Genomic DNA, 12,097 nt, shown 5'->3' on the forward strand with positions numbered 1-12,097 from the left:
ATACTTTAAGCTGAGAAATCTCCTTTTAAACACTTGTCATTAAACTAATGAATAGATGGAGTTACACACCGAATCAATGTTTTTATTGACTTGCACTAATAAAAATAAATAATCAACATTTTTCATGTGTCACTCTTGAATTGCCAGATCAATTCTGTGAAAGACCAACAAACAGATGTAATTGCAAAGCTTAATGAAGAGTACCAGGACATAGAGCAGCAGATCAAGGACTTTGGCTTTGAGGTATGTTTATTACTGGCTGTTAGGTTGCTTCTCAGTTGATCGCCCTTTTCCATACCATGTATACTCTACATCTGCTGGACAGCAAGTGAATTTTGACAAATTTTAGAGTTTTGAAAATGTGGAAAGAATTGGACATAAAACACAGTATGAAAAGATTAAGGTTTTCCAACAGTTGACACGCTCACATTTACAGTGAGTGTGTCAACTGTAAATGACACACTCATTTACAGCCTGGGCAGATCACTCCCTCAGACCAACAATAAAATATTACCACATGATTATTCGCCTCTCTAACTTTAATAATGTAATTACCATGCAAAACATGGAACTCTGAGAATTAAATCTGGGAAAACATTGTAAAAAACAATTACTTTTACAATAAAGTAATTGTTATTATACAGAAATCTAGATTTAGATTCCTGCCTTAAGGCAGGAATCTAAATCTATAATGTATATTTTGAAAAATGCCATTTCCTGCCTTCCTCAAGGCAGGAAATGGCATTTTTCACAATATATTACTAAAACTATGTCTTATTTCAGTTTTTGTTCTTCTCCACTTGTTGGATTTTAGGTTCAATTCAGTTCTTTTGTTTATTTGTGGATGAAAGGTGGTAAGTCGTGTGTTGAGTCCTAAATGATTAGGCAAATTTATTAAAATTTGATTCACTAATTATTAGTTATTCTAATTCTTTGAGCTAATCTTGAAATGAGATTTGAGAAAAAGTGTTCTGCTTTGCTCTGAGGTTCAGGACACATTATTTTAGTTTCACATTCATGACAGTTTTACACTGCATCAAATAGATTTAGCTAATTAATGGCACTGTTCTTTCTTTTACAGTTTTTTTTTTTCGTTGGAGAATATTGCCACCACTAATTAAAAGAATGTGTCTATTTGAAAAACCCATTCTTCCTGTTACAGTAGTCAAATGGTTTAAAATTGTTATTTTCCAAAGCACATATTAAATTTCTTATGTCTTTTTTTTTAACCTAAAATCTAAAAAAAAAAAAAAAAGAATACAGCTAAATGTATCTAACTATACAAACATTAACATACTTGGACAATCACAAAATGTGTGATTGAACAGAACAACATTCAGTTGATTATGTTTTTCTTTTCAGAAATACTATATTGGTACTCCATATATTGTGGTGAGATTAGAAACCATTCCTGAGGAGGTTTTGAATGCAAACTGCCCTTATCCAGAGCTGAAGGACTCGCTGATCCAGGCCTTCCAGTCCCTCTCAGACAGGTTCCAGGACAAACTCCAGAAGCTGACAAAGCAGCTGCAAGAAAATGACATGTAAGTACAGTTGTATTGTTTTCTGATAATAAAATAGGTTTAAAAATCTAACTGTTCTGATCCTGATCCTGTTAACTTCTTATTTGGTAAATATATGGAAATGCAGAACTTGTTGAACTCTACAGAATAAAGTGAAGCACGTCTGTACTGACATTGTGACTTTTCTCCATGTTATGCTGCTGATTAAGACAAGGTTTTCTCCCCAGGTGGTTGATTATACAAATCTGCTTAATACTTTATACCATCTGGTACAGTAGCTATTTTGTACTAGTGCAGTGTTGCAATTTATGTGTCAGTGCTGTTTGAAGTAGCAGAGGTATTTCTGTGTTAAACTTGTTTCAGGTACTGTGACTGGAGTCCAAATGACCATCAACGTTTCCAGTTCACAGTGTCTACGTACACTCATGATGTCCCAAACTACAGAGCACTTTGCATTGACATGCTGCAGAGACAGTTTCCTGACAGGACACGACTTGAACTGGTTAGTTTTTATTATTTCTTTTTTTTTATCTACCTAAAGAATATTGCCGAATTCATTTGGGTTCTGATCCGATCCCATTATCTCAATTTAAATAAAATTGATATTTTATTTAAATCTCAATTTTAAATAAAATTTTGATTTGTATCTCAATTCAGCCAAAGTTTGGATTATTTGCATTTTGATCAACTGCTAATTATTCAACATATTCTCAAAATGTAAGATATTACTCAGAATTATCTCAGTGAACACAACATCTTGAGGATATTTGCTTTGTCCTTGCTTTGTAGCTTTTATTACCATTTCAAATAATGGGGTTTTGTCTAAAAATATAAATTCAACTGAGAAGGTCTGCTTATTTGTTGTGTGGACCTCTGCAAAACTGTGAGGATGTCATAAACTTTGGGACATTGGTTTTGTGCACATTTTAGGATTTGTCAGTATTTGCTTTTCACATTTGGTTCAATTCTTGAGATGTGTTTTTATTTAGCTCTTAGTGACAGTCTCTTGGTATGCTTCTTTGAATATTTTAAACTTCAAATTTCCCACTCGTGGTGCTAACAAAGAATAATATTTTAGGTCTTATCTATTTTGTCTCTTCAAACTTGTTGTGAATCTTGACCATTTCTCCTGTCTTGGGATTGTTACATTTCTATTTCCTTGTTTCCCATGTTTCCAGTATTTTCTAACAGCCATGTTTCTCCATTTGTTTTCTGTTTGTTGTCAGAAGTGGGAATCAACATACTTGGACATCAACTGGAAAACCCTCCAGTTGATGTCCAAAGTAACATCAAGCTTACTTGATGTCACACCAAATAAACTTGATGTCCAAAGTTTATCAAGTAAAACTTGATAGGTTCCATCAAGTTTACTTGATAAAATGTGATAAAACTTCAGGTTTTCCTGTTGGGAAAGTGGTAGTTTCAGTAGTAAACTGTGGTGGAAACATTTTTATGTAAGATTCCATCACATAGCACCTGCAACTCTAAAATGAATCAATGAACAGTGATGTTTGCTTATAGAAAGTATGACATAGAATAATGTTGAGAATAGGTATTGCAAACGATGTTGACTTCAGCCTTGCTATGTTGAAAGCCTGACTTCACCAGCTGTGTTAGCAGTCATGTTAACTCAGCTGTGATGTCAAACCGTGTTCCAACTTCTGAGTTAACTGGAATACAGCATCAGTTCAACTTAAGATACTTGACTTCCCTCACATCTCCATTCAGTTTCTAATCAAACTCCTACTCCTTGTTCAGCAATCAACTCTCCTGCATTAAACTATCTCAGTCAGAGAGCTATTTTTTATATCCTCCTGCAACTTGTCTGTTTTTATGTAATTCCTGTGTGGTACATTAATGTGGATTCACATCTGGACTTTGAGTTTTTCCTTATTTTTAAGTAAACCTTTAACTTTCACCTCTGACTGACAGAGGGGAATACCACGGGTTGTGCTTAATGTATTCTGCTGCAAATAAAAAAAAGTCACATAACCTCCATTTATAATCTTTTATATTGATGCAGTCATTTGCAGATGCCACTCCCTCACCCCTATCCTGACCCACTCTGTCAGAAGCAGCCCTCCAGTGTGAGTCCCAGTCTCCCTGATCAATGTAGCTCAGCACCCTGAACTGAGATAAGCCTAGACAATGATCCGCTCAGCACGCTGCAGGATGTGCCATGTCACACACTGTGGACGGCTGGCTCCAGCCACCGTCTCGTATCGCCATGACAACCGTCAGGCCCTCTCTCCTCCTCTTGCCCGCATCCAGAGACCTGTCGTCATATCAGTTCCAGCTGGGTACCGCATTTAGAGCTGTGATCATTCAGCCTCGGGGGTGTTGCGAGAGGGAGGAGACATGTCTTCCACTGTGCTCTGCACTTTCCAGCTCTGACTCCACCTAATTCAGCTATTAGTCATAATTTAACTGACTTGCTAATCAGTGTGGGCATAGATAGATTTTGTGAAACCCCTCTGATTAGATGTACAGATGATAGTGTGCTATCAGGTTTTTTAAATAGCTTTTAACTTATGTAATTTAGAGAGTCTTTCTTCTGATGTCTAGATGAACATGAATAGATCAGTATCCATGAACCTCTATAGGTGATTGTTTAGTTCCACTAAACTTCTGCGAGTGTGTTTGGCTATGTTCAATAAACAACGGCTTGCAAAACTATCCACTATCCTCTGACTTCTACTGGGAACATGGTAAACAAACACCATCATGAAAACCAAGGAACACAGAAGACAGTTCAGAGACGAAGTTGCAGAGAACATTGAAGCAGGCTTAAATAAAAAAAAAAGAAAAAATTGCCATTCTTTAGATGTGCAAAGAAATACCCACAGTTTATGTATAATACATAGCACATGATGAAGATTTGCATTTTGCGACTGTCTTGCTGACCTAAAGTTGAACTAATCTCCGAGGTTTTATTGTCAGGTGATTTGACTTGGGCTCACTTTGTCAAGAACTCCCTCTGCTGGATGGGGTATTTTATTGTCTTTCATATCATAAGATGTCATATGCAAAATTTTACCAGATTTTGTGTGATCGACCAAGTTAGGTAGAAGGTAATAAATGTGTTTCCACCACAGCTTACTACTGAAACAGAAGCCTGGAAGACAATGTGTTTCTGTCGGCACAAGAACTATGGCTTCAAAGAGACTTTTTTCCCCCCAGTGGAACAATGTAAAACACCCAGCTAAATCTACAGAGAAAGGGTTTGCAGAAAACAAGGGATGTTCTGGAGAGGCCCCGTCAAAGTCCTTCTAACTGGCAGCTAACACAGCAAATAACTGGATTATCAATGGCTTTGTTCTTTTCCAATTTCCCATTACTTTTGAGATTTTCCCCTCTCAGCTGTAACTCTCTGTAGCTCCTCCAGAGTTAATGTGGGTTGCTTTTCTGGTTAGCTTTTGCCCACCCTATCAGTTTAGAAATACACAATGCATATATTCCCATTGGTTAATGGGAATATATGTCCTATGAATCTATCACCTTCATATGATAGATTTAACAGTGCTTGGAGGACTATTCAAACTTTGGAAATTGTTTTATATGTTGTTTGTCCACTGATTACTCTATTAAACACCTAATACCCTCATAGGTGAGTATTTTTAAATAATGCTTAGGTGTCTTTTGACAGAAGGTTTAAGGTATTAAGGTATAAAGGGGTAATCATAAAAGCAAGTGTTGTTTATTTGTAAAAGAAAAAAAAAAGGAAAACCATATGCAATTCTCCTTGCTCCTCACAATGATGTGCTTCTTTGTGTCACATGAATCAATTCTTTGTATTACATAAAATTCCAATAAATTATATTAAATTTATCAACTGAAAGAGAAAGACCATGAAAAACGTTTGAGGCACTTTGTGCTTCTATATATATTTGATTCTGTTTCCTCATTCTTTCTGTTTTCTGCACAACTAAGACATCGCGAATGCAGCAGAATTTCACAGATGAAATGTGCATCACTGAAGCAAAGTGTTGCCACACTTCAAGCTGTAGAGAAGGCTCTGTACAGCTCGATGCATCCATATGCCATAACTGATTTCAATAGACAACCTGGATGTATGGACACAGAGAAGCCGTGCATAAACCAGGAGTCTTTATTCTAATTTGTGTCTTTGCGTTAATTTATGTTTTTATGCTCATTGCATCTAAAAGCACAAGTTAAACCAGGTATGGTGAAGGAGAGGGCAGGAATGAAGAATAAAAAGGTGAATCTTTCAAAGTTGCACATTAATAAACAAGATTCGCATGACCAATCCTGCCACTTCTGTTGCGACGGCGGGTCTGTCAGCTCACTCATTTTCAATAAAACCAGTCAGCCGTCTAATGCCTTCACACTGTCAGTTAGCTGCTATTAGTCCATAGATGAATATCATTCCCTCTGTTCCAATGAGGCAGCCAAGTGGTGCAGCCTCTGAGTGTGCTGACACAATGATGAATAGCTATGGGCAGTCCTCACACCAAAAAGAACTGTTTTCCTTCAGAACATTTCACAGCCAGGAGGGAGGGATGGTTTTATACCCCTGCAGAGCTCGATCAGGCACAAAGGTTTTCCTGTGGTAATGCTGTCTTTAGTGTAGACAGTGTGTCATGCAAGAATGTTTGTGAAATTTTTGCAACGCGTCATAAATTTGGTGCATAATTCAGAACAAGCAGGATTTGGCTGCAATGACTCAATTTTTATTGTCTTCTTCAGCATTATTTAAAAAAAAAATCATATAAGAATACTCCTTGTGTTCTTTCATGTTAGTTGCTCTCTTCTTGTTTTCTAACTTTTTGCCACATTTTCTTTAGATTATCGAGACATTATTGATATCAGACAAAGGTGACTTGTGTAAAACGATCAAAACCAAACTAATGTCAGCATTCATCATTCAACGACAGGATACTGGGCAAAATTGGGAGAGCTCCCTGTTAAAAATAAAAAAAGAACACGAGGCCCTTGTCATGATTATCAAAAACCTTCCTAATGATCCCTAATATTTTTAATAAAGCATTCTCTGAAATAGTGATGCATCTGGTCTAAAACTGGACAGTGTTTATGTTTAAAAATACCCATCAGACAGAGCGTCAAACAGTGGGGTCATTCAATCAAACCAATGGACTTTATGCTATTTGGTGGATTTAGTTACACTGAAGAGGGTCAGGTCAGTTTTCTTTCCAAAAACACAAAATGAATATAATCATGACACAATTAAGAGTGACTCGGTGCTCAATACTTTAAAATATCAATTGTGTAAGACAAAATTGCTGCATAAGGATCTGGATAACCTGATTATACATTCTGGAACTGTAAATTCTGCTTTATAGCTGAAAAATCTGGCACAGAACATCCACCCAGTTTGTCAGCTGGGTGCTGCACTTGAGTTGTGCTCATGTGCAGCAGAAAATTATCTAAAGTACATAACAAAAAAAAAAAAAACATCCCTTAATAGCTGCAAAACGTGAAGTGAAGGTTGTGGGTTGGCCCAGGTAAAGTTCAAAATTCCTTCATAGTGACGTGAAAGCACCACAATCACTAGAATATTGTTATTCCAAACAGAACCAAATTGTGATTTTTTTTTTTTTTTACGTAACCTGTTATGATTAGGTTATCTTAATAAATGAATAAATTAAAAAAATGTTTTTTGCATTTATTTAGGTGGGTGATCTGAAAACATTTGCATGTGATGAAAATAAATATATCCATGGCACAGATGAAGTTTAAAAATGAACACATGAAGACATGGCCTTATATCGGTGTTCCTTCTTTTGATTTCAGTTGAAACATGGACGTATCTGTGACATGCATCGATTCATCCAGAAACAAATAAGAGTCATGACCCAGCAGTGGCAGCGAGACACGCAGGAGCTCCTGGACAGGGCCCTGGACACGCTGCAAGAGGCGAAACACGCCCACCAGGAGGAGCTGGAGCACCACAGAGACCGCCAGCAACAGCAGGACATCTGCCAGCATCTCAAAAAGAAAGTTAGTGTCTCTTTTACTTTCACCTCTGGTCACCCTGCGATTAATACACATATGTTAGTGTGGATGCAATAAAGATTAGTTATCACAACACTTAAAGGATTATGCACATGGCATGTCCTTCTGTAAGTGTCGATGTGACGGTGAGGCGTGGAAGAGATCGTAAAAGGGAGCCTTTTTTGACTGCCTGCTTGTGCATTGTGTATCTGCTGATGAGGCTGTATATAATGCAGGGCTGTCCGACAGCATCTCTCGCTTTAGCTGCCGCTTGGGATCCGCTGTGAATGCAAACAAGCTAATAAGGATAGTCTGCCGAACATGATGCTGCTGTCTCCGAGGGGTGCTAGTTACACATTGACACAACAAATCCATATGCTGCAGATGTTGTACTGTATAAATTCGATTTACTTTCGCCATGTTTTTTTTTTTTTTTTTTCAAGTGGTACTTCTGTCTGGTGACTGTTTGGATAAGACACTCTGACATGAGTTGGGTTGAGCCAGCATGACTGAGGCTCATTTAGTCAAATATCATCAGATTTGTTGTTTGTTTTCTACAGGTTTGGGTGCACAAAGTTTAAAATTTATTTCTTTGAAATCTGCAGGGTTTACTCTTCCTCTTCACACTTATTCCATGGCTGTATGTTGGAGGGCTTTTACACCATATTTAGTTTTCTTCTCATAAAACATTTTAATAGAAATGTTGCAACAACATTTATATTAAAATGTTGTTGCGTGTAGTGATATGTAATTCACTACACCCATGATGCTGCCACCGTATGTCAGCATGAACACCTTGTTCAACATGTTCAACATGACTTCTTATGGCTCTCTTATAGTGGCTTTCTTCTTGCCACTCTTCCATAACGGTCAGATTTCTGTAGTTTATTCATCCGACAGATAAATGGATTTTTCTCCTGCACCTTTTAACTGTTCTTTAAAGATTGAACATTTTTCTATTACATGTTAAAAACTCAAAATACTGACTTTTAACCTAACCCTCTTACATTTCCACATAGCTTTACTCCTGACTTGTCTTCTGTGATCCTTGGTCTTTGTGATGCTGTTTCTATAGAAAAGCTGTATTCATATTGAGGTGAAATCATACAAAGATAAACTTTACTTATTGATTAACTGACTGCTTTGTGTTGTAGTATCAGATAAAATTACACTGAAGTTTAAGTTATGTATCAAATTTGATAATGTTTAACTGGCATATGGATATTTTAGCAGATAGTGTACATCCTTGTAACAACTAATTACATTATTGTAATTAGTTGTTACAAGCCCGTTGAGATAATATGCCAGTTTTCAGATTTCTAGCTTCTTTTCTTTTGCAAAACAACTGAAAGACGTTTTTAAATAAAGTTTTAAACCATTCTGACAGAAAAGTGATTGCTTTTCAAATGAAAGCCACAAACTTAACCTTCAGGAGAAAAAGCCTTTTTAAAACCGAAAGATTAAAATTTTTCATACATCAGTGTCATTATTGTTAAAAGTGTGTATATAAAGCAATCTGAAATACTTGGAACGTTTGCATTCATTCATTTTCCTTTTGATTGTGAAAAAGAACCACAATATATTATGTGTGAACAGAAATAGTAATAATCACGTCATGCATGTTAATAAGTCCTTAATTGTATCCCTGGAAGTAATTTAATGTGGTGTCTGGTAAGAAACTCATCTTTAGACATATGCATGGTACAATGGTACAAAATAAACAATATGAATTTAGCAACATCAGTATAAACATGTAGTGTTACAGTCAATTGTAACCCACAATAATGACTGCTTGCAATTAAGCTAATTGTAACCCATTATTAACTTTTTTAATTGTAACCCATTACGTCACAATTAACTTAATGCAACTGAAGTTAGTTAAGTCACATTAAGTTAAAGTAAGCATATTAACTTATGCTTACTTTAATAAGCACAAGTTAAAAACATATTATGGACAGATAGACCGAGAAATAGGTTACAAATCTCACAGTGTGTGCTGCTTAACATTGAAAGCAAACAGGGAGCTGAACTAGACAGAAAAGGATCTACAAATGAAAAGAGAGAAAGTCCAACACTGGAATAAGAAAACAAAACAAACTACACACAGAAGCACACATCTGTTACCTGAAGTTACCACAGTCGGTCACAATAAAGAGCCTAAAACCTTTAGTTATTTAAAATAAAACATTTGCTGCTTCTTGCTGGGTTCCAAAGCAGAGATGATAGTGCAGCAATTGTCTAACATTAAGTTAGACGATTCTTTTACTGAAAAAAACTTAAATATTGTTTTACTTTTAAATTCCTTGAAGCTTAAATTATTTCTTATCTTCTGAATCTTTCAGATTTAGTTTGACTCAAAGTTTGCAATAAAGTTGTTGGGATTTATAGCTTTTATAGAATTAGTGATACAGAAGAACTGGGCTTTTGTAAACTGTTTGCACATAGTGTCCTTATCAAGGACTTTTTCCTCTTTTCTGTTTCTGATGTTCAGACTTGAACATCAGAAACATCTGACTGTAGCATAATAAAGTTGTGCTGAGTAGAAACACAGCAATGCTTCATCTTGGTAACTTCAAACTTTGTCCCTGGCAACAATAAGAGACTAGAACTTCCAGTAATTTCAATAAAAGCAAACCTTCGCATGGATTTTATGAAGGTAACTCATGTAAAAAACTGCTTTTTATTAACTTTTGTTGATAAAAAGCGATGTCTGACTCAGAAAAAGGATTTTGTTATGCACAGAAATCATCTCACACTGCGGCTCAGATTGATGCACGTTTGGAGCCAGTCATTACTTTTGCTTGCTGTTATCATCACAGCACAGTGACACAGCACAGAGACAAGATGGATTCGCCTTTTTACTGCAACAGCATCTTTAATGCGTTGGTTTCCACCACCCCGCTGGCGGGTCTATTTCCATTGTTAGAAAAGGACTCAAGTGCAGGTCTGAGCAGGCAGCTGGGAGGAGATAAACAAACAAATTAAACTGTTAATAAAGAGAGAAACGAGCTTGTAGCTCAAAGTTCAGAGCAGAGAAGAAGGTGTGGCAGAGAGAGGGCCAAACAAGGTGGATTATAAGGAACATGAACAGCAAACGTAGGTCAGGATTGAGCAGTGAACAAAGAAAATTAAGTTGCAGTACTAAAGAACTTAATGACAAAACAGTTTTAACAATAAGAGACCCGAAAAAAAGCATTCCTGGTAAAAGATGAGTGAAAAGACATTATGTTGTGGTATTACGGTACGATCTAGAGTTAAAATGTTTAGTATATTTACACAGCATGTCAATAAGAAAATAACAGTTTTCAACAAGATCACCAGGAACACAATTACAGGTACCCCTAACCATTCCTTTAATTTAAAAAAAAAAAACATTATTTAAGCACTTTTCTCAAGTTGATCAGTTTCTGTGAACATTTAATTCACAATCCACAATTTTCTGTTTCCCTGTGCAAAGCTGTGATGTGTCCAACTATGATGTATTTGTTTGTGTTATTACTGTGCCAGTGAAACGGAGAGGAAGAGAAACGGCAAGCAAAATAAATTCATGATGAGACGCTATGAGTGTAGAACTGATGAAGAAGCTCTTTTTCCACAATCACTGGCTTCTTTTTCTGGGTCATGAGGAATTTTGTATAGATATCCTGTATTTATAGGGTATTTGTCACAAAAAATACTCAGCAGGCATCTTGGAAGACAATGAGCAAACAGAACCATAGCAATACATCCAGAAAAATCCAAACAAGCAAGAATTTAAAACACCTGATAAGGTAACAAAGAAAATTTCAAAATTAAAATTGAAATTCATTTGAGTCAACATGTCTTACAATTTGAAATGTTGCTATGGAGATCTTCATGTTGTCAGTGAATCACACAACAAAACAAAGACTGGTCGGAAAAGAAAGGCTTTAGGGGCCTAAAACATTTCAAATGGGCATCTCAGCTCTTAGCAGCTACTATTCCCAGGGAGGTAAAACGTTTCCCTTTTGAAAATGCTATGGGCCATAAACTTTTCATTTAAAACCCTACAAGTGATCTGTAAGCTGCACTGCAACAAGCATAAATCCAAGATCAACACAGAAACAAAAGAATGAAATTAACATTTAATGTCTTGACCATGGCCTGGGCTGAGACAATATTTTCAAGCAGTTAAAGTTTTCTTAAGTGACTTTTCCATAATGTAAGCAGACAGAGATAGTGCAATATTAAAGCCTGCCATAGATTTTATCACAACCATGCCGTCATTGTGTGGATAATGCTGCTGTTGACTTTTCCCAATGTGAGAATGTAAATGATGGAATGTTCAGCTTTTGTCTCCTTTCACTACAGTTCAGACAAGTTTAGAGACATAATTTTGCATCAAAAAGCGGTTTGTGGCTGCGGGGGCAGTGGGAGTGTCTGGTTATCCCTCTGAGTGGCAGACAGTCGGTCACACAACATAGTAGGGCTGTTTGCAGTACTGAGTGTGCATCACAACACACTGTGGTCAAAGTTCAACAAATGTCTTCACTGAGCTCTCCTCCTGCCAAGGTGGGTGCAGCACTGTCCAAACCATCGTTGGTTGGTCTATCCAGTATCAAGAAGTGTTTCAGGAAGTTGCT

The 12,097-nt window shown here is 36.6% G+C and overlaps 1 protein-coding gene across 2 annotated transcripts in view; it reads left to right on the forward strand.

The window, feature by feature from the left end:
* LOC129361306 (coiled-coil domain-containing protein 148-like) overlaps positions 1-12,097 on the forward strand; it is a 31,353-nt gene that overhangs the window by 8,347 nt on the left and 10,909 nt on the right. For both annotated transcript variants that reach the window (XM_055032070.1, XM_055032071.1), the window contains exons 7-10: positions 148-243; positions 1,363-1,544; positions 1,887-2,025; positions 7,296-7,502. In XM_055032070.1, the coding sequence (XP_054888045.1) occupies positions 148-243; positions 1,363-1,544; positions 1,887-2,025; positions 7,296-7,502 (624 nt within the window). The remainder of the gene's footprint in view (positions 1-147; positions 244-1,362; positions 1,545-1,886; positions 2,026-7,295; positions 7,503-12,097) is intronic.

The sequence above is a fragment of the Poeciliopsis prolifica genome, unplaced genomic scaffold (genome assembly GCF_027474105.1).
Source record: "Poeciliopsis prolifica strain line A6 unplaced genomic scaffold, Auburn_PproV2 SCAFFOLD007, whole genome shotgun sequence".
Lineage (NCBI taxonomy): Eukaryota > Metazoa > Chordata > Actinopteri > Cyprinodontiformes > Poeciliidae > Poeciliopsis > Poeciliopsis prolifica.